We start from the raw sequence: 22,005 nt of genomic DNA, 5'->3' as shown, positions 1-22,005 counted from the left end.
AGTTTTCACTGCAAAAAATATCGCTATTCTTTGTGTCAAAGGATGAAAAAGCCCTTTTTCAACTTTTCTGTTGAAACACAATTTACAGTGTAGTCCTGAATAACTGTGTGCTTATCCGTGATAATATTTAAGTTACGATAAAATGATTCAGCCATCTGAAAATAAAGTGTTGAAGTGGAATTATTTGTGTTGCTAAAATACTTGTACTCCCCCCCAGGTATTTTCACCTTTCAGTCTGAGGCAGCATTGAGATGCTGAAATTTCCTTCAGGAAAGATTTCAACAAGACCTAGTGAGTGTAGGAAAGACTTTTTTTCCTATTGCTCTCTCTCCATATTAAATAGCTGAGTTAAAATAGAGAGGGATCGTCATTTAAATAGTGAGAGAATTTTTGATTTGACCCAGGCAGGGACGTGCCTGGGTCTGGGACCTAATGCTGCCTAACCAGTCGGTATTGCTACCTGAATCCATTCCCTTCTCAACTTTTAAGCTAACAGAAATGAAAAGGAAGGCTCTGTACATTAAAGTTGCTTTTACAAGATACTGGCAGGTTTGTTTGGTTTTTTCCTTCCAGAAGTCAGAGTGTAGTTTATGTCCCCTTTTACTGTTACAGACAACTGAACTAGGCGCATGGCAGAAAAATGAGTATGAACTCATCCGATGTCCTTACTATAGGCTAATAAACTTTCCGAGTTTGTTCCTGTGTATCCTCTCTATGCATTAAGTACTTTGTCTCCTGTTACTTATTAAAAAAAAAAAAGAAGAAAAAAAAGAAGAGTTTATTTTCTAAAATGAAACTGGGTTAAAAAGTAACTTTCTTCAAGTGGCAATGGGTGGTGAGCTGCTTGGACCGAGGGAGCCGTGTTACACAAATTAAAACAACAGATCGATATGACCCATTTTTATTGGGTCAGTGCTTCTTAATCAGTGCTCAAGCAAAAAGGAAGGTCGGTAGCACACCAAACCCAAAATTCACCATCCTAGAGATCGAGGAGGGAGGGGGGAGGTGTTTGCTCTGGTAGGCAGTACCTGCAGACAGTTACTGTGCGCTCTTTCTGGTGCGTACTCCATTATTTGCCTCAGGCTTAAATAGAAGTTTTCAAGATTTCCAGGAAAACAGAAGCTCACCAGGACTTGCAAGTACTCTGAGAAAAGCTCTTCTTTGTTTCTCTGCCACTGGTTGCAAAAACAATTTTAGAGGAAAAGCATTCTCTTTCTGAACTCATGATATCTATTTGACAACAGAATATTAGTGCACTAAATGCATATTTATTTTATTCCAGGGAGGATAAATTTCCATTATGTATTGTCAAACACAGCACAGGTAGCCTCTGAAGTTTTAAATGGTTTGGAGGTTTTCTTGTTTGTTTGTGGACAAATGAATGGCATGAATTTTGAAAAGAAAGTCTTTTACTGTCATCTGCACATTGAACTTGATTAGATATTTCCTTTATTCGCCGTGGAGGACCAAAGATAATCAGGCAGGAAGCAATCTCTCTGTTCAAAACGCCAAAAGGCAACCTACCTTCCGAAGAGACCAATAACCTGTTGAATACTTCTTTGTTGGTTTTTTTTTCCCCCTCCAGGACCGTGCCAAAAAAAACCCATTACTGGCTTCTCCTTGACTGGGAAGGGTCTTTGAAAAATGGCTTTTAGTGGAAGATTTCAGCTTCTGTTATATAAAACATGTGCTGACTGAATACTAGTATAAAAACATTATTAAAAAAAAATTAAATTGCTTTTGAAGGTACTTGATACAATGTGCTATTCCATAGGTGACTTTAAAGTTAGGTTTCTGTTCCATCTTTTTGGCTGCTGTAAGATATGAAGTATTCTGACATAGATGCTCAATCTGGCTTTGCAGTATGTCCCGTGAGATACGTAAGAAGTAAAGCACTTGCATACGTTCTGCTGCATGAGGATTTCTTTCGTTTCGGAAGTAAATAAAACTGTTGTCGCATGTTACATGCACACTACTAATAGAGAGAAAGGGGAATTGAATCCTTGTGATAAAATGGACACTGATGAAGTCTTGCTTGGGCAACCCTCTGAGAAGTAAAGACACTGTCAAGGATTTTTCTTTACTTTGTTGGAAGCACTTTCCCGTTGTGACGAGTTGCTGCTTCCAAAATGCATTTGAGATAGTTGTGAAAGGCTTGGGGTGTGGCAGAACGCGATCAAAGTGCCACACTTGGGCTCCTTTGGGCACGCTCTCTGGTGTTCCTCCTTCGCCCCTGCATCTCTAAGAAAGTATCGCTTCTGGGAATGCTCCTAGGTGATGCAGCTGGGGGTGCAGAAGAAGGGATCTTGGTGTTTCTTCCTCTTCTGGTAGGTTTTAAAAGCGCTTTTCTCCAAGCTCTACTTTCACTGGAAGGAAAAGGCCTGTTCTCTCTTCTAGTTCAACCCATTCGGGGGTAATAAAAAGAGACTAACAGCACAGATTTACTTAAGGGGTTTTGTAATCGGTCATCCTACTCCCCAGCTCCATTTGCTGTTTTCAAATTTTTGTAAATCTCCAAAATTCTGAAGTATTCCCTTGCATGTCCATGCTTCTCTCCTGAGTATCCAGGCATTTGTCAACAATTGTGAAAACCAGTCAGGCTCCCTCTCGGTATCCTACTTTCTATGCACATGATGATGAAAGACACTTCTGACAGAGCAGCGTTCAAAAAGGGAGTGGGCAAATCCGTGGAAGAAAAATCCAGCAAGACGTATTAAATACAAAGACATCAGCTGCAGGTTGCTGGGAGAAGATTAATGGAAATTATCACAGTCTGCCTGCCCTGGTTTTGCACTCCTCTGTGGACAACTGGTACTGGGCCACGGTTGGAGACTGGATATTGGGCGAGATGGACTTTTTGGCTGACCTGTTGAAGTCATTCTTGTGTACTTTGGTATCCTGTTCTCAGGTAAAATGCAAATGGAGAAAACAGCACAGAAGTGCAGGTATTTTGTCTCAGAATGGCGATGCTGCTTGGATTTTGTGCAGGGAGTCTGTTGAGCAGAATGGGTTTAGCGCTTAAGAGGCAGTCGGAGTTAATAGCATTAGATAGTGCTCTTGCTGCCCTCGCCTCGGGAGCTTTGTTTGGATGTGCCATGCAACTTCCCAGAGCTGGGTACTTTGTAGGAGTGTATTATTAATAATGCTATTGGCAGTCTTAAACATATTTTCAGCTTGCAAGTTCAACGTATCTTAGTTTACATGGAGTCCTTGGTTTATTCAGACCAATCCTTGTCTTTCAGTGCAAAGAGATGCTGTTTCTCACACTCTTACCTCGGTAAGAGTTCTGCCTTCTGGGCTTAGTGCGAAACTGGAGTAGAGAAAATAGAAAACTGACAGCAGCCTGAGCTCTTTTAAATTGTGCTCCTGTGTAACAGCATGTTATCGGTCCTTTGGCAGGTGAGAACAGTCATTTGATCACACGTTCCCTCCATGCCAGTCTATAAAAATTTCACAGTACATAAGCACAGTTTTCTATAAATATTTTTACAGTCCTAAAAAAGAAAACCCAACAAAAAACTGCCGACAATGCATGTCTGCAACCGGGTATGAGTAGAAGCTCCTAATGCACTGGGGTACCCTTCCCTGGGGAACTGGGTTTGATTAATAGCTATTACATGGTGCTCTCTGCCAAAAGCAAAACATTTGTGTCCACAAGAGGCCAAGTGATAACGTCATTGCTGCCGGGGATGATTAACTCTGCTCACAGAGGCACAGAAACAGAAATTGCTTTCGCCTTCTTGTCAAGGTGGGAACAGAATTTTGTGTATGAAATTCATATACCTAGAGGATAAAATCAGGTTTCTTTGGACTTAGAAATAAGATGTGTTTAAGTCACAGACTGTGAGAGAAGGTACAGACCAAGAAAGGAGGAGAAGGTTTAGTGGAGTGGGATGAAAATCATTGGAAAAAACCTCTAAAAAACCCCCAAAATGTTTGCTAGAAGAAAACTGTTTTCTGCAACTGGGTTTTAACTGAAGCATAATGAGCATTAGGTTTATCAGCATGACTTCGAAGCACTTTGATGTTAGAAATTACTCTTGTGGGCTCCAGTCATCTACAGACTTAAAGTTCAGCAGAAATATTTCATGGTCCATTAGCAAAGTAGTACAGTGGATTGCTGGAAAGGTCCCGGGCTGCGCCTGTTGTTTTGTGGTAGGTGGTACACCTTCCTCCTCACCTGCTTCCCCGGGGACAAAGGACATTAGCGTTATTATATTGTAAAGCAGCTTCAAAGTCAACCGGCAGGTTTTAATAAGAAGCTGATTGCCATACTGTAAATAGCATGGGACATACTAAAATGCCTGAACCTGGCACATTAGTGATCTTGATGAGGAGAATATGGCTCATTTAGGAGAAGTGATACTTGGAGGTCATGCTCAGTTTAAATAAAACAGACGGGTGTTTTCTAACCTGTCCCTGGACTTCTCGGCTTAAGGAAAGTAGTTAGGATCGACTCTGGGTAAAGTGTTCCTCTGAATTACAGTTGGCAAGTGTTCATCTCTGGTTGTATAACAGGCAAAGAGAGATGTTGCAATAATTATCTCCAAATCAAGCAAATAAAATAAATAACGGTTCTTTTGTAAGTCAGGACACTTTTGACTTCAGCAGAGTTCAGGTTGAATTACTACAGGAACCAGGATTAGAATTTTAGTATTTTTGGCTCCTGGCCACCTGGTCAAACCAGTGGGCTGCTTCTCTGGTAGGACAGTTCTGGCTTCTTCCTCATTTGAGCAATGCTGGTTTGCTTGATGGAAAATGGAAGCTGCTTAATATCTTAACAGAGTGGAAAAAACCCCTTGGAATGATTAAATAAGTGTTCACAAGTTTCATTTGAACTTTGAGGAAGAAAATGCATTCATCACTTTCTACTGTAACTGAATGTTTTTTTTTCTTAAAAATGTTAAGGGGGCAGAAAGGTTTTCCATTCTTATTTGCCATCAAAGAATGAATGATGTTTCATGGAAGTCTGTCTCGTCTTCTTTTGTTTTTGAATATAGGAAATATTATTTTTGTGACTTCGCAACAGTTTGGAAAAGAGCCAGAAGCCTGATTCTGCTTTTAATGCTGTAATTTTACTGAACTATGCAAAGACATTACTGAACTCTACCGTGCATGTCCAGTCTTACTAGGTATCTAGTAATAGGTTACATATCAAAAATATGAATGTTAGAAATTGGTTCAAGAGAATAATATGAAGCTGGCATAGTGCTCACTGATGAATGATACCTCTGTGCTGTCACATCGCTTTCTGGTCCTGTTTCCTAATCTGGTGGGCTGATGGAGTGAGAAAAGCCTATCCACCACACAAAAACCTCTTGTGTGTTCTCCTTTAGGAATGTAATGTATTCAAATGTGATTAACAAGCATGCCAACTGTCACGTTATTTGTCTGTAAAATTACTTTTTTTTTTTTTTTCATTTGTGTTAGCAGCTTTTGACATAAGATCCTCTCTGTATTGGTTAGTGGGGGATTTTGCACAGTGAGGCTTAAATTAGCCTGCGATGACTCAGTCAGCCTTGCTTTCCAGGGACAGGGACCACAACCGATGGGATACAGCTTCATTGCACCGAGGAGCCAGACCTGCCGCAGGTGGGGTGCAGGGGAGGGAGCGGGGCTGCAGCGTGTGCCGTGGTGCCCTGGCATGCCTGCTCTGCTCTCTACTCCGTCGGGTATGGGGGGACATGGGCAGGCGGGTACGTCTTGGTTGAGTTGGCCAACACGCGTGACGCAGGGTGCTTTATGCTGCTGTGTTGGCTTTATTCTGCACCTGGGGAGGCAGATCATAACGGATCCAGCTTTAGCCTAGGATTAAGCTGCTGCCTTGCTTTCCTCAGCAGGGAGTCCGAGGGAGGGCAAGAGAAAATGGTGCGGGGGAGTCAAGGACATGGCAGGTAGCTGGAATTGAAAGCGATGCTGGAGAGTGCTCGTAGGGTCGTGGCAGTCCTTTGGTGTGCAGCTTCTCTTCTGTTTGGAGGCCTTGAATGCTATTTAAAGCACAAACAATGGGGAAAAATGACATTTAAAAGAATGTAACAGTGAGATTTAGTTGAAAAACTGAAGCAAAGTCCCTCCATCTTCTGGACTAAAGTGCCTGCCAGTATGTCCTAAATGTGTGGCTGTGTCCTGAGTGCTTTGAAAGTGGAGTCCACTGTGCACAAGTGGTACGACTTAGTGGGATTTGGATGCCTTTTCCTGGCCTTAAGGGTGAGGGTTCAGTTGTCAGTCTTCAAATATCTGTATTTCTATTGTGAATGTTCAGGATACTTCACCCGGTTATAGAAGGATCCCTATGTATTAGGCTTACACAGGGAATCTGGGAATCTTTCCACTAGGTTTTGGCTCTAAACATAGTGAACTGCAAAGCAAGTTTCCTTTGCAAACACAGTCAGCCATTGAAGGAGCAGCGGCTTTTTGAAGGAACACAACACTTGTCAGTAGTCTGAAGATGCATCTGTAGAGTGAGGCACCCTGGTTAATCCTTGTTTGGATCTCATGGGATGTCTTGGGACATCTGGGAATGGTTGTTTCTTCTCCTACGTTGCCTGCTCCAGGTAAGATCACTGACTCGAAACTAGTAAGTCCAGGCTGAAGAGAGTGGCCGAAGCAAGGGTATTATTTCCTGGACACGTAGCTGAGACTCAACCAAATGTCATGAGAATCTGACTTAAGGTGGTACACACTTAAGGCGTTGCTGGTTCGTGAACTTGTGTTGTGGAGCATAAAGCCAGTGATGCTTATGGTCAACTGCATCTAAGGATAGAGAGCTTGTTTTCCACTGCTTACAACTTCCAGCCAGAGCTTAAAATTTCAACCTGAAATTCTTTGTCCCTCTTGCCTACTGTAGGATCATTGTTTTGTTTCTTTGTTAAAAGATTCCTGAAGTGAATTTAAGACTACGGACATGATTTTCTGAAAGTAAGCAATTTGTGTTTGCATGTAAGTGTATAAAAGTCGTAGCAGCAACCTGCTTTGGGTCAGGGGCTTTAAAGTGGGCAGTACCATTTCCCCGGGATTAGAGATGTGACTTTGGTCCTCTTGAAAGCATTCCCACGTTTGGCCAAGCTAACAGTCTCTGAAGAGTTGCAATATATGCACGCTGGTTTTGAAAACTAAGTTCTCAAGACATTCTCTTGATATTGAGTATCCAGCAGGTCAGTTTTGGGGACTGTAGTTAAGTTCTGAAGAGGAGTTTTATTCCACCCAGGTTCAGATGCTTAACTGAATTTGGGCAGCAGATAATTTGTCTATTTTGATAGTCAAAAGGTTTCTGCCTTGCTAGTGACCTAAAGGAGGAACATCCTGCTTCCACAATATAGCCAGTCTTTGGGTATTTCTTTTTTAATTCCTTATTTTTAAAACAGACCATTGGAAACAGCTTTGTAAAGCTGAGTATATTTAGCAAATCTCTTCTGGCTTGCTGGGAAAGAAGAGTTTGTATACTTTAAACTGTGCAGTCCTTCTTAGGTACAGCTGAGGGTTTTCTAACTTTTTAATTCTTGAGTTTCTGGTGTATATATAGAAGAAATATATACATCATGGTGATAAACGTTGACAGTAGGAGCAATAAATTGAGCCCCAGTCTTGACATCTCTTACTGAAGATTCTAATTTGATGAATAATATGGAGTGCTTAATTCTCTAAGAGTGAAGTGGAAAACTATCTTAACACCTTTTGAATTAACTTAGCGGTTGCACTAGAGATCTATGTTGTCACCTGCAGAGTTGACTTTTTGAAGATGAGGTCTTAGGTCATTGGTACACCCTATCTACTGAAGCATGAATACAACATGTCCAGGAAGCCTCAGCTTCTCTATTAGACAGATACGACATAATCCATTGCTACATAATCTGTCTGATAAGTAAAACTACATGCCAAGCAGCCCATATTTTGTATGTAGCAAGAGCTATTTTCCAGCTGAGAGATCCACTGGTTTATAATGTGGCAGGGCTTTGGACTAGCTTGCAACTCCTAAGGATGCTGGCTGCCTAGGGTTTCTCAGAAGGACACCCTTCTCTGGGGGCTCCTAGCACCTGTGTGCTTTGCCATGTTTAGTAATTTCAGACTTCTTTTTTTTTAAACCAGGATTTTATTTTATTTTTTGCCTACTTCGAAAAGGAGAAATGATTTTGTGGTTTAGAACAGAAAGAAGATCTGGAGCCTAGCACAGGCTCTTTCCCACTCTCTCAGGAGAACATGAAACTGCCTAAAGCCGCCTCCATGTCTTGCTAGCTTTCTACAAAAAGGTAGCAATACTTACTGAAAGGAGAGATCTAAGAGGAAAGAGTTTTTACAAATACATGTCTATGAATTTATTTCACTTAGCATATGAAAAACTGCATTTGTAGATGTGTATTCCAGAACAATTCCATTGATCCAAGTGTGTGAGAGACTGAAAATAAACAACAATAGTTGTAAACAAACAACATAATTATGTTGAGTGCTTTCTTCAGCTTCACTAAGAACATTTTGCATTTCAGTTGTCAATGTGTAAGTTGTGGTAGTTTGTTTAGCTACAGTGGGGAGTGTAAGCTTGAGTTGGAATTGTTAATGACAATAATAACAAAACCAACTAAACAAAATCCCCAGGCAAACCGAAACGCAAACCTTCTGCCTGGATAGGGGAACTTGTTGGTGCTGAGGGCTTCAGGCTAGTGAGATCCTGTTGGTTTTGGCAGGACAGCTAACTTTGCCTGATATGTAGGGACACAAATAAAAGTTAGAAGTGGTGGAAAGAAGAGCAGAGTTCACATTTGCTGGTGGCCCCAGTGGTCTCCATATGGGTGGGTTTTGCAAAATGAACGACAAGGTCAGGGTGGACTGCGAAGTTAGTAATAGCCTGTGGCCTGTGAGGCATTTTATTGAGGATTATTATTATTTTATTTTCTTCTTTAAATCCCATGTTTCTTTCCCTCATTTACTTCCCTGTTTACCCTAATCACTGGATTTTCCCCTGTAACCATAGTCTCTTCTGCCTTCCTTCTAAAATTCTTTCTTGCCCTTCTCTCCCCCAGTGTTCACTCCCTCCCTCCATCTTTCTTCCACCCCCATTTCATTTTTTTTCTCATTTCCCATGAAGCCTCTCTCTTCCTTCCTCTTTCACAACCAGCCATTTCACTTTCCAACCTTCCACTCCCATTTTCTTTCCTTCTCTTGAGCTCTTTCCTCATATCTTGAACTCTGCTTTCCTTGGTTCCTCCCATATTTTTAATTTTTTTTCCCCAGTTTGTCTTTCCTCTCCCTTCTCCTTGTATTGCTTCCCTCTCACATTGAGGCTTTCCTGGTGGCATCTCTTCCTTCACCCTCCTGGTAGAAGTGATGGGTAGAGGAGGTATGGCAGCTGCCTGGGATGTGGCCGTGAGCACACAGGCCATGGCAGTGGTAGGGATGAAGTGCACCAAATTCTTCTGTCCCCACCGTGTTTGCGCCTGACTTCTACCGAAGGCGTGACCTCCTTCAGAAAGGTCTCGACGCTGTCTCTCCTAAGCCCGCATCAGTAGAAAGTGCTTAAGTGCTCAGTGCCTCTTGAGAAATCAGGTAGTGTCGTGATTTTTGACAAGACAAAGATTTTGGAGACAAACTTTCCATGCTTCCCTTTCTTTAGAAAATGTTCATGTAGTAAGAAGATAGGAAATAGGATGACGTGATATTTTGCCCCTCTTCTGCCCTCTGCCCCCCAAACACTTTTTGGTATTAATTCTTGCAGCAGTCTCACAAATCCTGAATGTGAGTCTGCTGTGCACATTTATTTTTTAAAACCATGGCTACTGCCATTTATATACTGCATGCTGCTTGCTTTGCCGCCATGTGCAATGTCTGGTTTTCTTCAGTCTTAACACCTACTACTTGAGAAACGACTTTGTCACTTTTAGTAGTATGCAGCCCGGCAGAGTATTACTACTTGTGACTTTCAGCAGCGTGCCGTATAACATTTACCCTTTTCCCAAAATTTCAGTCTCTCTCCTACATCTATTACTGAAAACCGTTACTGACACTTCTGAATTGGAATGGGTGGCTCTAGGGAGAATATTTCCTCTTCTACATTTAGCTGGCTAAATCATCAGCTCAACAAGCTCTTGTGGAGAGGCTCTCCTTGTCTTTCCCCCTCTTTTTTTCTTTTCATCATTTATGAGTATTTTCTCACCTCTTTGTATGTTTTCAGCTTAACCTCACTCTTCATTGAAGCTGTGGGACAACATTGATATAATATTTAATTTGAGGAATATTTAATTCATGTACTGCACTACTGTTATGTAGAATTACTTAAAAATTCTCTTGCAAGTCGTTATTCTTGATGACCAGGTAAAGCTAGCTAAGTATCCTCCACACCCATCTTATTAGCATTGCTTTACCATTATTCATGCAAGCAGTAGCAAATTTTGTTGTAGGTATCAGTCACGTAGTAAAGCCCTTTCTGGTAGCATTGCTAAGTAATAGAAGAGCCTTTTAATGTGAAGATCTGGAAGTCAGAACGGGAATCTGTTCCTGAAACTCTGTGAGTAATTCTTACTCGCATTACTAACAATACTGACTTCAATTAAATCGGATGAATCCAAGCACAGAATGATAATTATTCTGGCATGGGAAAGCTGACAGTGTTTTTAGAGCTATTTTTACTGATGCATTTTAAACCTCACTTATTCCAGTCCTTCTCCCTTTCTTTATTCTTCTTGCACAAAAATAATTTCTGGACTGTTTCTGGCTGGTATCTGCAAAGCGAGGGTTGTGTTCCTTTGAAGCTGAATAGAAGGAAACATCATGACTGGGGTTTCACTGTCTGTGTATAAAATATAGTTATTTATTTAAAATATTTGTAATATGTAATGCTTTGATTTTTCAAATCTGTTTATCTATAAAATATCCCAGGCATTTTGTCGTCCCCAAATACCTTAAGTTCCATATTTAAGTCTTAGATTTTGATGCTGAACCATGTATTTGTAAAGGTACATGAAAGCAAATTTAATCAAAGGAAAATTTAGATAAAGACCGCTTCAAATTAGAAAGAACTCATTAGAGCATGATGACTTAGAGTGGTGAGCCCTTTCATGAAGCGTTTATGAAACTGCTTTTAGCTTAACAGGGAAACTAACTCTCGATATGGAAGGGAGTTTTTTCCTGTAATTTTGGAATGACATTTGGTTGGTTGGTTGGTTGTTTTTTTTTTTTTCCCTTGAGAAACAGAGAGGGAGAGAGACAAAAAAATCTGAACAGAATACTCCCATTTTAATTTCTAAGGAAGAACAAATAACAAGTAACAGCTTATAATGTAGTAACACAATCTGAAGGGCCAAATGATAAATTAATGGCAATGGGTTCTTGTATATTGTTTTGGAGACTAAGCACATTAGATTGAATTGTTTCACAACCAGCATGCCTAATTATTGTGTCTGCCACATTCATCTATTTAAATCATTCCCAACTTTTGGATTGCTGCCTAGAATATTACTGCAATACGTGTTTCAACTGGTTATTCCCTTGTCATGCGTAACTTCACAAAGGAGGCTGATTTTGTTTGGAAAAAAGAAGTACAAGTGAGCATTGGCAGTATGTTTATAGTATCTGATAAAAAGGGATGATAGGTTTCATAATGTTGATTTGAATGAGTTGCACATGAACTGATACTGTATTTGTTTTGTCAGGTCAGTGACTTAAAAAGTGCCTTTGTCAAGTCACTTTTATGAGCGAGGACTGCTACGCCCGTGTACGCAAAATCCCATCTTTGCCAGCCAGACATTGCCTTCACCTTACACCTGGCAGAAGATACCTCAGCTCTCTCCATTTGCCAATTAGTTGATGGGAAACTGAAAGCAGAAAAAGAGGAAGAAGAAAGGTTGTTACTCCTGGGACATGAACAAATGACTGCATTGCTTTTCTTGTGTGATCAATACCAGCAAGCGACCGTCAGAGGGTTAACATTCTATCGAGGAGTGCTGTTGCATTGAAGGACCTTGGCTTAAAACTGGTGCATCCGTGATACAATCAACAAGACCACGTGTTTTACAGACAGAAATGCGACTGAGCATGGTTTTTCCCAGCCAAAAGTCTACAAGCGGGACTTAATGATTGACTGCTTGCTGATAAACTTTCGCTGTGTATTCTGTTCTGTGTGCATTGGACATCGTTAATCATCCCCTGCCTTTTTTTAAACTTTCTTTTCAATTGGAATTGAAATTAATTTTTGGTGGTTAGGTTCCCCCCCCCCTTTTTCTCTCCCTTCCCTTCATCATTAGTTTTGGAAATTTCTTCAGCATAATTCACTTGACAGCAATTTACAAATTTGAAATCAGCTTTTCATCATGGCTTTGAATGTTGCTCCCGTAAGAGATACGAAATGGCTAACATTAGAAGTGTGTAGGCAATTTCAGAGGGGAACTTGTTCACGCTCTGATGAAGAATGCAAATTTGCACACCCCCCTAAAAGTTGCCAGGTTGAAAATGGAAGAGTAATTGCCTGCTTTGATTCCTTAAAGGTAAGGAAAAAAAATTGCATGTGTAGTGAAAATGCTGGTATATTGTACTGAAAGTAAAATGTGAAATGATGAGTTACAGCTAAACCAGGTTAATCAGAAAGTCATTTTGTCCTTCATAAGATGTATATTAATATAAACATTATTTGTCATAACTTTTATTTATTGAAGCTTTGAAAATATTTCTTTCTAAGGCATTTCTTTTCTAGTCTCAATATGTTGTTTATAAAAATTGCATATGACTGTGGGATACAGGATTGTTTACAGCTGGTGGAACAATTGTATTTTCCCAAGTACATTTTATGAATGATCATTGTGTTATGGTGAATGAAAATATATGGTGGCACAGTACTAGGCCATTACCAGAGACCTAATGAAACATACGAAAAGAGTGCAGATTCTTTCGTTTAAATCGACAGAAGTGAGAAAAGTCTGGCCACTACTTCAATTTTGTCACAACAGGTTGTTTAGCCTTGCTATTGGGGACTCTCAGATAAGTTAATAGCATTGATAATTACATGTATGGATAGTGCAGATAGCAGCCTGAGTTTAGAACAGAGTGAAGGGATCCTCTCCTTTGGAGGATATTTAGCAATTGCATTGTTAGACCATCAACAACAACTGACTTCCTAATGACATCAGACATGCTTTAGAAAACTATTTTAAAAGTTCTGTGAAAATACTTTGTGTACTGCATAAAAAAAGATTAATGACCCTGTGGGATTTGGGGAGTACACAGTGTTTTCTGCGATGACACATTTGTGTTCTCATGTCAACAGAAGGAAAAAGCTCATTTCATATAAATATTTAAAGGGAAAAATTGAGCATTTCAGATTTTATTTTGAAAGTTTTAGTTGTGGCGTAGGGTGCTTGCAGCAGAGGTGCCAGCTATTCGAGCTGGAGACTTTTGTGCAGGGTTGGTTATCGCCTGCAAATACAAACTGGAGTCACAACCTTAAGCTAATAATACCATGAAAAGAAATCCCGTGGGATCACTGTGGATAACTTACTGACAACCAGCATCATTGCTCAGTGGAGAGAAGTCCAAAACCACATGAAAAATGTAGTCGAAGCAAGCAGGCATGTTTTGCCCTAGTGAGGGAGGGCACACCAGCTCTGAGGGGCCTGCTTGCTGCAGCCTGGCTCTGGCGGCTGAAGTGATGCTGCTTCATCCCACTTCCCATCATCACCGTCTTCCCAGCCGGCGGAAGGGGCCTCCTGTCTTGCATTTTCTAGCTGAGTCTGTTGGGTTAAATTGGCAGTAAAGCTGGGATTATACCAAGAAACCAAACCATGGCCAGAAGCAGCAGAGGTGGAAGTACAAGTTTCTTCCCACCGACCCTGCTGGAGGCAGAGGGAGATCTGATAACGGTAGAACAACGTCTTCCATTGCCACAGCTCCTCGCCGCTGAGCATGAGTCAGAGCCATGCGTTTCGGTGTGCTGCCGGACCCCTCAGTGCATAAAAAGCTTTTAGGGATCATTGCGAGTGCATGGCTCTTGGCTATGTCAGCTGGTGTCCTTGCTTCCATTACCTTCGTTATTCAGAATGGTGTTTGTAAATCGCCATATGTACGGCGAGAACATGCCTGCTTAGCTCAGTTTGCATATACTGCTGGTTGAAGGACTTATGTCATTAGTCGCATAAATCTACTTGATGCATAGCTCTCGGAAATACTGATGTTAATCATACAGTTTCAGAATAACACTTTGGCACTCAACAAGCAGGATAACGTTTCATGTAAATAAACAAACAGTATGGTCTAGAATTATAGATAAAATCAGAATTTAATTAAAAAAACAAGAGCTGTTTTCCTTGCTGAACACTGAATCACACTTTAATGCAGGCAATTATTTAGAGTTTATTTACATAATATCTAGAGCTTTGGAGACTTAGCGTTTTAACTGTCTTAGTTCGGTGTACCTGCTGTAAAAATAAATTATGGTGAGTACATTGAGTCTCTTTGAATAAACATCTTCCGACCTAGAGAAGACACAGAATTTTTTTAGTCTCAGATTGAGGTATGTGTTACATTTAGGTGACGCCTGGTAGTTACAGCTGCTCCCTAAGTAGTCAGTCAAACACAAGATACAGCACCCTGAGACAGGCTCTCCTTTAACCGCTGATCAACCAGAAGAGCCCCTGTTTGGGGAAGGGATGTGCGCTCTCCTGCGTGCCACCTTCTTTCCAGATTTCCAGGATAGATGAGGAAGCGCGGTACCAGTATCTGCCAGCTGATTCAGAGTGCCAAAGCACCAGTATGGAGCTACTGGAGAGAGTCCAGCGCAGGGCCGCAAGGGTGATGAAGGGACTGGTGCATCTTTCCCACGAGGAGAGGCTGACAGAGCTGGGACTGTTCAGCCTGGAGAAGAGAAGGTTCAGGGGCATCTCCTCAGTGTACATAAATACCTGAAGGGAGGGTGCAAAGAGGACAGAGCCAGGCTCTGCTCAGTGGTGCCCAGTGACAGGACCAGAGGCAACGGGCACAACCTGGCATACTGGAGGTTCCTTCTGAACCTAAGGAAACACTTTTTCACTGTGAGGGGGACTGAGCACTGGCATAGGTTGCCCAGGGAGGTTGTGGAGTCTCCATCCTTGGAGATACTACAAAACTGCTTGGACATGGTCCTTGAGAAATCTGCTCTAGGTGGCCCTGCTTGAGCAGGGGTTTGGACCAGGTGACCTCCAGAGGTACCTTTCAACTTCAGCCATCCTGTGATTGTGCGAGCAGAGGCATCTTCAGACTGACTTGCCCGTAGCCTGTTCTAAGCTAGCAATAGCTGGTGTTGGGACTGAAGGAAATAATCCCAGCCAGGGATGCCCACCTCCATGCTGTGCCACATCCTCTGTTGTGCTCCCACTGCTGTTTTTGTGATTGTGCGGTGCACCAAGTTGGGAAATTGATTGTGGTTAAATCTAAGTTGTTGTTGTAGCTGCTGCTGACAGAAAGGAGAGGGGTTGTATGGGACCAGCAGAGCTCTGGGTTACTTCTGCCGGTGATAGTGCTGTAGCCTTGCGCCAGGCTTCTGGAGTAGCGTGATTGCATCAGAATCCCAATTTTCCAAGTTAAAGAAGGATCTTTGTAGGTCTGTTAGTTGCCAGTAAAAGGTCAACAGAATTTAGCGGACACTGTTTGCTTTTTAACTCTGAAGGGATTTTTGGCTCCAAATACCTGTCCTTGCAACAATTGACTTTAAACCCAGCAAAAGTTGCAACAGCAGCCTATTGGATTGATGACAGTTTTGAGGATACAAAATGATAACTGTTGAAGACTGTCTGAGCTCTGAATATCCTTCATCTGTGAGATGCTCCAGGCTAGACAGAAATAGCTAAAGACTAATGAGCCTGGTTCAGATTCAGGCCAGAAACTTGCTGATTTCAAACCAGGTTCTGCTGCATGGGCTTCTGAGATGTGGCTCAGCATTTGTTTCTCACTCTTTGGTGAAGGACAGAGCCTGATCTGTCCTAAAGACGACACTTTTGGAGGGGCTAAGAGAGTGTAGGCGCATCATTCCTGTGCAGTCAGCCAGATGCATGCCAGTTAGCCGGTCATAGCATCACCTCCAGCGATGGGGCTCCCTCCAGCAGAAGCTCCCCATAACCTGGCCAGCTTGTGTGGCCACATGGGCACACCCAAAATTGTACTGGCCAAGTGGCCTCGGTGAGCTTAATGTGAGGATGAAAGTGTCTCTGAGCTATCTGGCTGACTGTGCCTGAGGTGGATGAAGGGGTGCTTCCATGGCCAGGCCCGTTGCCCTGCTGCTGGGGGGAAGATTAGAGGATGCCAAGGAAGCACTGCCAGAGCCGGAGCCTCATCTGCTGTCTGAAACCCTCACGAAGCCTCTTTGGAGCCCTTGCAGGCTCCCCTTTGGATGCTGCAGTGTTTGTGCAGTGGGAAGGGTTTGTAAAGAAGCCTGTCCTACTGGGAAGGTTGAATTTCAGGAGCTGCTCTGTTTATATTTTTATACGTCTTGCTGGGTTCAAATAGCTTAATTTAAAAGTGAAGAACCTGGATATATAACACTTAATAGATCACGTTTAGATCCCTCCTGGTTGGACACTGTAAGCAAACCTGTTTTCAAGGTATTCTTGTCCTGCTAGTAGCAAAGAACAAAATCCTTTCAAAGGAATATTAATTCATAATGTCATGTCTGGGGACAAGAACATGCAACACTTTGCTGTATTTGAGCTTCAATTAAAAAAAACCAACAACATTAAAATGAATGGTGACATCTACGAGAGGGAGAGAGGAAAAGCTTGGCAGATGAGAAAATACGATCATGTGCATTTTGCTGGGAGTTGACTCTCATGTTTGCAGGTTTTAAATTCTGGTGTTATTTCTCGACTTAGATTATGCCCTTTCTGTAGGTCAGCTACTAGAAGGATATGTTGTCTAAGCTAATACAGATAACAGGGGAGGTATCTTGCAGATACTGTCATTGCAAGTTTTATGGTGGTAAGAAGAAAACGAAAGCTTCTTTAGGGCTACAGATGGCTTTTTCTGTATTTTTTAATCTATTTACTAGTGTGTAAACACTTTGAACTGTTCTATTTATTGAGCCAGCAGACTAGTGTGAACTGTTCATTTGCATTTTCATGAAAGCCTTTTAAGAATATGCCTATCTGGTCTCATTTGGCACCACAGAATAAAAAGTAATTGAAAGCTGTACACAGAGACCTGTTTACCAAGTTAAAAAGGTTCCAGGAAAAAAAAGAAATTTTAGGAACATCCACTTTGTTGAAATATCTGGAACTGAAAAGAATCTGTTTAAGATGGCCTCAGCTTTATTTAGAAAAAGGAAAAAAAATGCTTTGTAAAATGAGCAGGCTGTTTGTAAGAGAGTGAGCTCAGAGTTGGGATGCAGTAGGTAGTCCTTTGCCTTCCTGTGATTCTTTTGTGGGCCTCTAAATGTTTTGCAAACATCAAAGATTTGGGATGCTCTCATACTTTGAAGCAGGTGATACCTGCTCTTGCTTGGCATGTGAGGCAGTCTGGACAGACTGTAGATGAGCACCATATGCAGAGGGGATTGGCTAGTTTTGTCTATACTAGAAAGCTTTTAAATGGGTGTTTATAGTGTCCTAGCTGGCTGAATTTCTGTTGATTGCACGGTTATGTCGTGTGACAATTGAAAGACAAGGTGAGTTCAAGGGCTGTGCCTACAGCTGGTGGGGAAGAATGACTGAAATGGGCAAACTCAGTTCTCCTGGGCGACAGAGTGGCTTATTCCTTCTGGGCCTATGAATTTTGCCTGCTTTGCTGCGCAGTGACCCAGTTTCAGCAGGATGGGGGGTATAGGCTTCCCTTTTCAGTAGTTGTGGGCTCTGGGGACATGGAAATTGCAGGCTGAAACTTTCCAGGTGGGGGATGCAGAATCCAGATCTCCCTCTTCCTGCAGAGCAGAGAGTTTGGTCACATCCTTTCTTTTTCACCCACCACTGTTTTTTCTTGTAAAAGATCCAATAAACTACAGGTGGTCTGAGAACACCACCTGGCAGAATCTTTCGGATGTCTGAGTTGCTGCGTGTGTGGGCATGAAGAGAAAGTGTCAGTCGAGGTCAGTTTTAGATGACTAGGTCCAGGTCCTGAGGGAACTGGTGGATGAAGTTGCACTCTCCATCATATTTGAGAAGTCGTGGCAGTCCAGTGAAGTTCCCACTGACTGGAAAAGGGGAAACAACCCTCATTTTTTAAAAAGGGAAAAAGGAACTACAGGCCGATCATTCTCACCTCTGTGCCTGGCAAGATCGTGGAGCAGATCCTCCTGGAATCTCTGCTAAGGCACATGGAAAAGAAGGAGGTGATTGTTGACAGCCAAATGGCTTCACTAAGGGCCAGTTGTGCCTGACAAATTTGGTGGCCTTCTAAGACTGTGTTCAACAGCATTTGTGGATAAGGGAAGAGCAACTGACATCATGTACCTGGACTCGTGCAAAGCATTTGACACTGTCCCACATGACATCCTGATGTCTAAATTGGAAAGACATGGATTTGATGGATGGACCACTGAGTGGATAAGGAATTGGCCAGATGGTCAAGGCCAAGTGCAAGGTCCTGCACAGGAGTTGGGGCAATCCCAAGCACAACTATAGGCTGGGTGGAGAATGGATTGAGAGCAGCCCTGAGAAGGACTTGGGGATGTTGGTTGATAAAAAGCTCAACATGAGCTGGCAATGTTGGCAGAAAGCTAACTGTATCTTGGGCTACATCAAAAGAAGCGTGACTAGCTGGTCAAGGGAGGGGATTCTGCTCAATATGAGTGACCAGTGTGCTGCTGTGGCAAAGCAAGCCAACAGGATGCTGGGTTGCATCAACAAGGGCATCACCAGCACAGATAAAGAATTCATTATCCCACTCTACTCCACACTTGCCAGGCCACACCTGGAATACTGTGTTCAATTTTGATCCCTACTACACAAGAAGGATGTGGACAGGCTGGAGAGGGTCCAGAGGAGGGCCACAGAGATGATCAAAGAACTGGGAAGCCTGCTGTATGAGGAAAGGCAGAGGAACTAGGCTTGTTCAGCCTTGAGAAAAGAAGGCTTAGAGGAGACCTCATCACCATGTTCCAGTACTTAAAGGGTGGCTACAAAGAAGGTGGAGACTCGCTTTTTACAAGGAGTCACATGGTAAAAATGAGGGGTAATAGGTACAAGTTACTCCTGGGGAGGACACAAGAGGACAATTTTCACAAGGAGAACAAGGAGTCATTGGAATAATCTCCCAAGGGAAGTGGTGGATTCACCAACATTGGACACTTCTAAGACTCAGCTGGATGGGGTGCTGGGCCATCTTTCCTAGACCATGCTTTTGCCAAGCAAGGTTGGACCAGATGATCCTTGAGGTCCCTTCCAACCTGGTATTTTATGATTCAACGATTCTATGACACCCTTAAAAATCTGTGAGCTTGGCTTAAATTGGTTAGAAAAGTGTCAAACAAAACTGAAATAAGCCTTTAACTGTTGTGTTACATGGTCTTTAGCTTTTTTAAAAAAAAATTAAAAAAAAAAGCTGTGGATGTTTGCTCACAGCAGAGGGGGCCGTGCTACTTGCTAGGATTTGTCCCTCTTTTGAGAAGGGCATTTCTCCTCTGTTTCGGAGCAAAGTCCGGAGGTGCAGCTCAGCCCCACCACCCGTAGTGTTCAGCCTGCGGGAGCGTGCAGGGGCAGGAGCCTGCGGCTGGCCCCAGCAGCAGAGGGGCACTGGCCATCAAGTCAACTCGGAGGACTATGTCCTAACCTGCTGCCGCTGGCTCTGCCCTCAAAGTGAAACTATGAAAACCAGAGAAGTTGAACCACTTGACGTTAGTTATGTTGGAAAAGCTGTGTTTCTCTTTCAGGGCCTGTTTTGTTTTCTTGTTGGTGGCTCTGCAGCAGCATGGAGAGCACGAAGCTGTCCTGACTGTCACGAGTATCCCCTGTCACCACCTGACCTGTCAGATTTTAAACCCATGCACCTTGTTTTAACTAGATGTAAGTTGCATTCTCAAAGGAGAGCCTGGTTGGATGCCTGGTCGCTGAGCTACCCAGATCCTCCTTCCCTCTGAAGGGCTGGGAAACCCCCCTTTCCAATTGCACGGTTCAGTGGCAAAGCCTCTCGGTAATAGAGCATATACCTTTCACAAGCGGGAGATCTGTCGCAACAGCCTGTGCCTCCTTTGGCCCGTTACGACCGCCAGATGTGAACAAGTGGGTGTTTACTGGCAGTTTTCACTGTCATTTTTGGTGTAGTAGAACTTGCTGAGCAGGTCTCCTGGCCTGGGGAGGAGGATGAGCACTAGGAGCCGAAATGGTTGAAAGAAAAAGCAGTTAAAGAGCAGTAACTAAAGGATATAATAAAATATATCTTTTTGTTCACTGAATCTTGCCGTCCTAAGAGCCTCCAGTTACTCTTTTAATAGTTCCTGGGCAGTGGTCTTGCTGGGTTGAGTTGACTCCTGGAGCTTGCTGCTTCCAGAAGCCCCAGCAGAGACTCACTAAGAGCATTCTGAGGCAGTCTGCTATACCCCCTTCATCTCAGATGCAGCTGCCACTTGGTTATCAGTCTAAGTCTGATGACATGAAGAAGAGCAGCTAGGCAGAGTGGTTAGTGCTGCAGGAAACCTGGTATGGAAGGGCACGGTGTTTGACAGATACTCTCCAGATTCTCAGGCACTTGGGGATCCTTCATACACCTATTGATTCACAGTGTAGTTTATGTTGCTGCACCAACCCATGCTCCCCTAAGCTTTATAATAACTAGTCTGTGGGTGTAGTGAAGGCAAAATTCAGTCAGAGGCTGTGACTCATCCCATCACTAGGATTTTGAACACAAGAGCAATTGCTCGCTGCCCACTCCTCCCCCAGCTCCCTATTAACTCAGGTCACTGTTCCCACAGGCTTGCTCTCTCCAGGTCTTCCCACCTACTCCTTTATTTTTCTGGCAGGTGGTTCCTCTTTCATTCCAGGCTCATTTTTTTTTCTCTTGGCACTGTGTATGTAGCTTTCTCTCAGCTCAGGCATCAGCTGTTCTTCCCAAGCTGTTATACTTCGACTGCCTCATCAATACAAAAGACAGGGTTGTGTTCAGATGCAGGATCCTCCTGATGTAAAACCTTAGCAGAGACAAGACCCACATTCCTATTAGTCCAGGTCATCCCCAGCACTGGAAAGGTAATTTAAATCTAAAAAACCCAAACACAACAAGAATTGAAGAGTTTGTTTGCAAGTCTGACAACCCCACCCTTCTCTCAACTCCTATCTTCTCATGTGAAGACTGGCACTTTGTTTTTGAGGAGGTGGATTGTATTGGAAACCTATTGCAAAAAAAAGGAAAGCTGTTGTGGTTTTAGAGATGTTGGAACATATCGTTGAAAGCCTGCTGTGAGATACCCACCCCACAACTGAAATTCAAGAGGAAATCTTAAGTGTCTTTTTTGTTCCACACTGATGTGTTTCTAGAGGCTGTGGGCATGCTGTGCCACCCAGGATTAGATTCCTGCAAGGTCTTATGCACAACAAAGAATAAATTAGTAACAGGGAAAAGAAAGAGTCTTCTCATCCACTTTGTCCATGAGCTGTATGGTAAGGTGTTGTGAACAATGCCCCAAAAGTCAGAGAGAGAGCCCCAAAGCCTGGAAAGACAAATCATTGAGGAGTAAAAAGAAGGCAGACAATCCATAGAAAACAGCATGAACACCTATGAGATGCAGCAGCTGTGGTGCAGCACCCTGGTGTGTGTTTGATGGCTCAAGGGCCAACGGGGTTGTCCTGCTCCTTGTGGGCAGCTGTAACCCTGCAAGCTCATACACGGCACTGCGTGGTGCCACGCTCCTGACTGAAAGATGACTTGGTGCAGTCACTGCAGTGTAGATGCGTTCTTTTTCACGAGGCATTGCAAGTTTTCAGCCCTTGCTTCCTCTCAGGTTCGTTTGGCTTAAATGAGAGGAGATCCACAGTGCACAGTGTTGTGATAGCTGTGTGGATGGCTTGGGCTAGTAGCCCATCAGGTGTGCTGCTGCCGCCTCACCTGCATGGCCTGTAGGCCAGACACCTTTTA

At 42.9% G+C, this 22,005-nt stretch overlaps 1 protein-coding gene across 11 annotated transcripts in view; it reads left to right on the top strand.

The window, feature by feature from the left end:
* LOC104640428 (muscleblind-like protein 2) overlaps nt 1–22,005 on the top strand; it is a 111,421-nt gene that overhangs the window by 26,150 nt on the left and 63,266 nt on the right. For all 11 annotated transcript variants that reach the window (XM_075741235.1, XM_075741190.1, XM_075741171.1 and 8 more), the window contains exon 2: nt 11,640–12,470. In XM_075741235.1, the coding sequence (XP_075597350.1) occupies nt 12,297–12,470 (174 nt within the window). In that variant the 5' untranslated portion in view covers nt 11,640–12,296. The remainder of the gene's footprint in view (nt 1–11,639; nt 12,471–22,005) is intronic.

The sequence above is a fragment of the Balearica regulorum genome, chromosome 1 (genome assembly GCF_011004875.1).
Source record: "Balearica regulorum gibbericeps isolate bBalReg1 chromosome 1, bBalReg1.pri, whole genome shotgun sequence".
Lineage (NCBI taxonomy): Eukaryota > Metazoa > Chordata > Aves > Gruiformes > Gruidae > Balearica > Balearica regulorum.
This window is presented reverse-complemented; position numbering and strand designations above follow the sequence as displayed.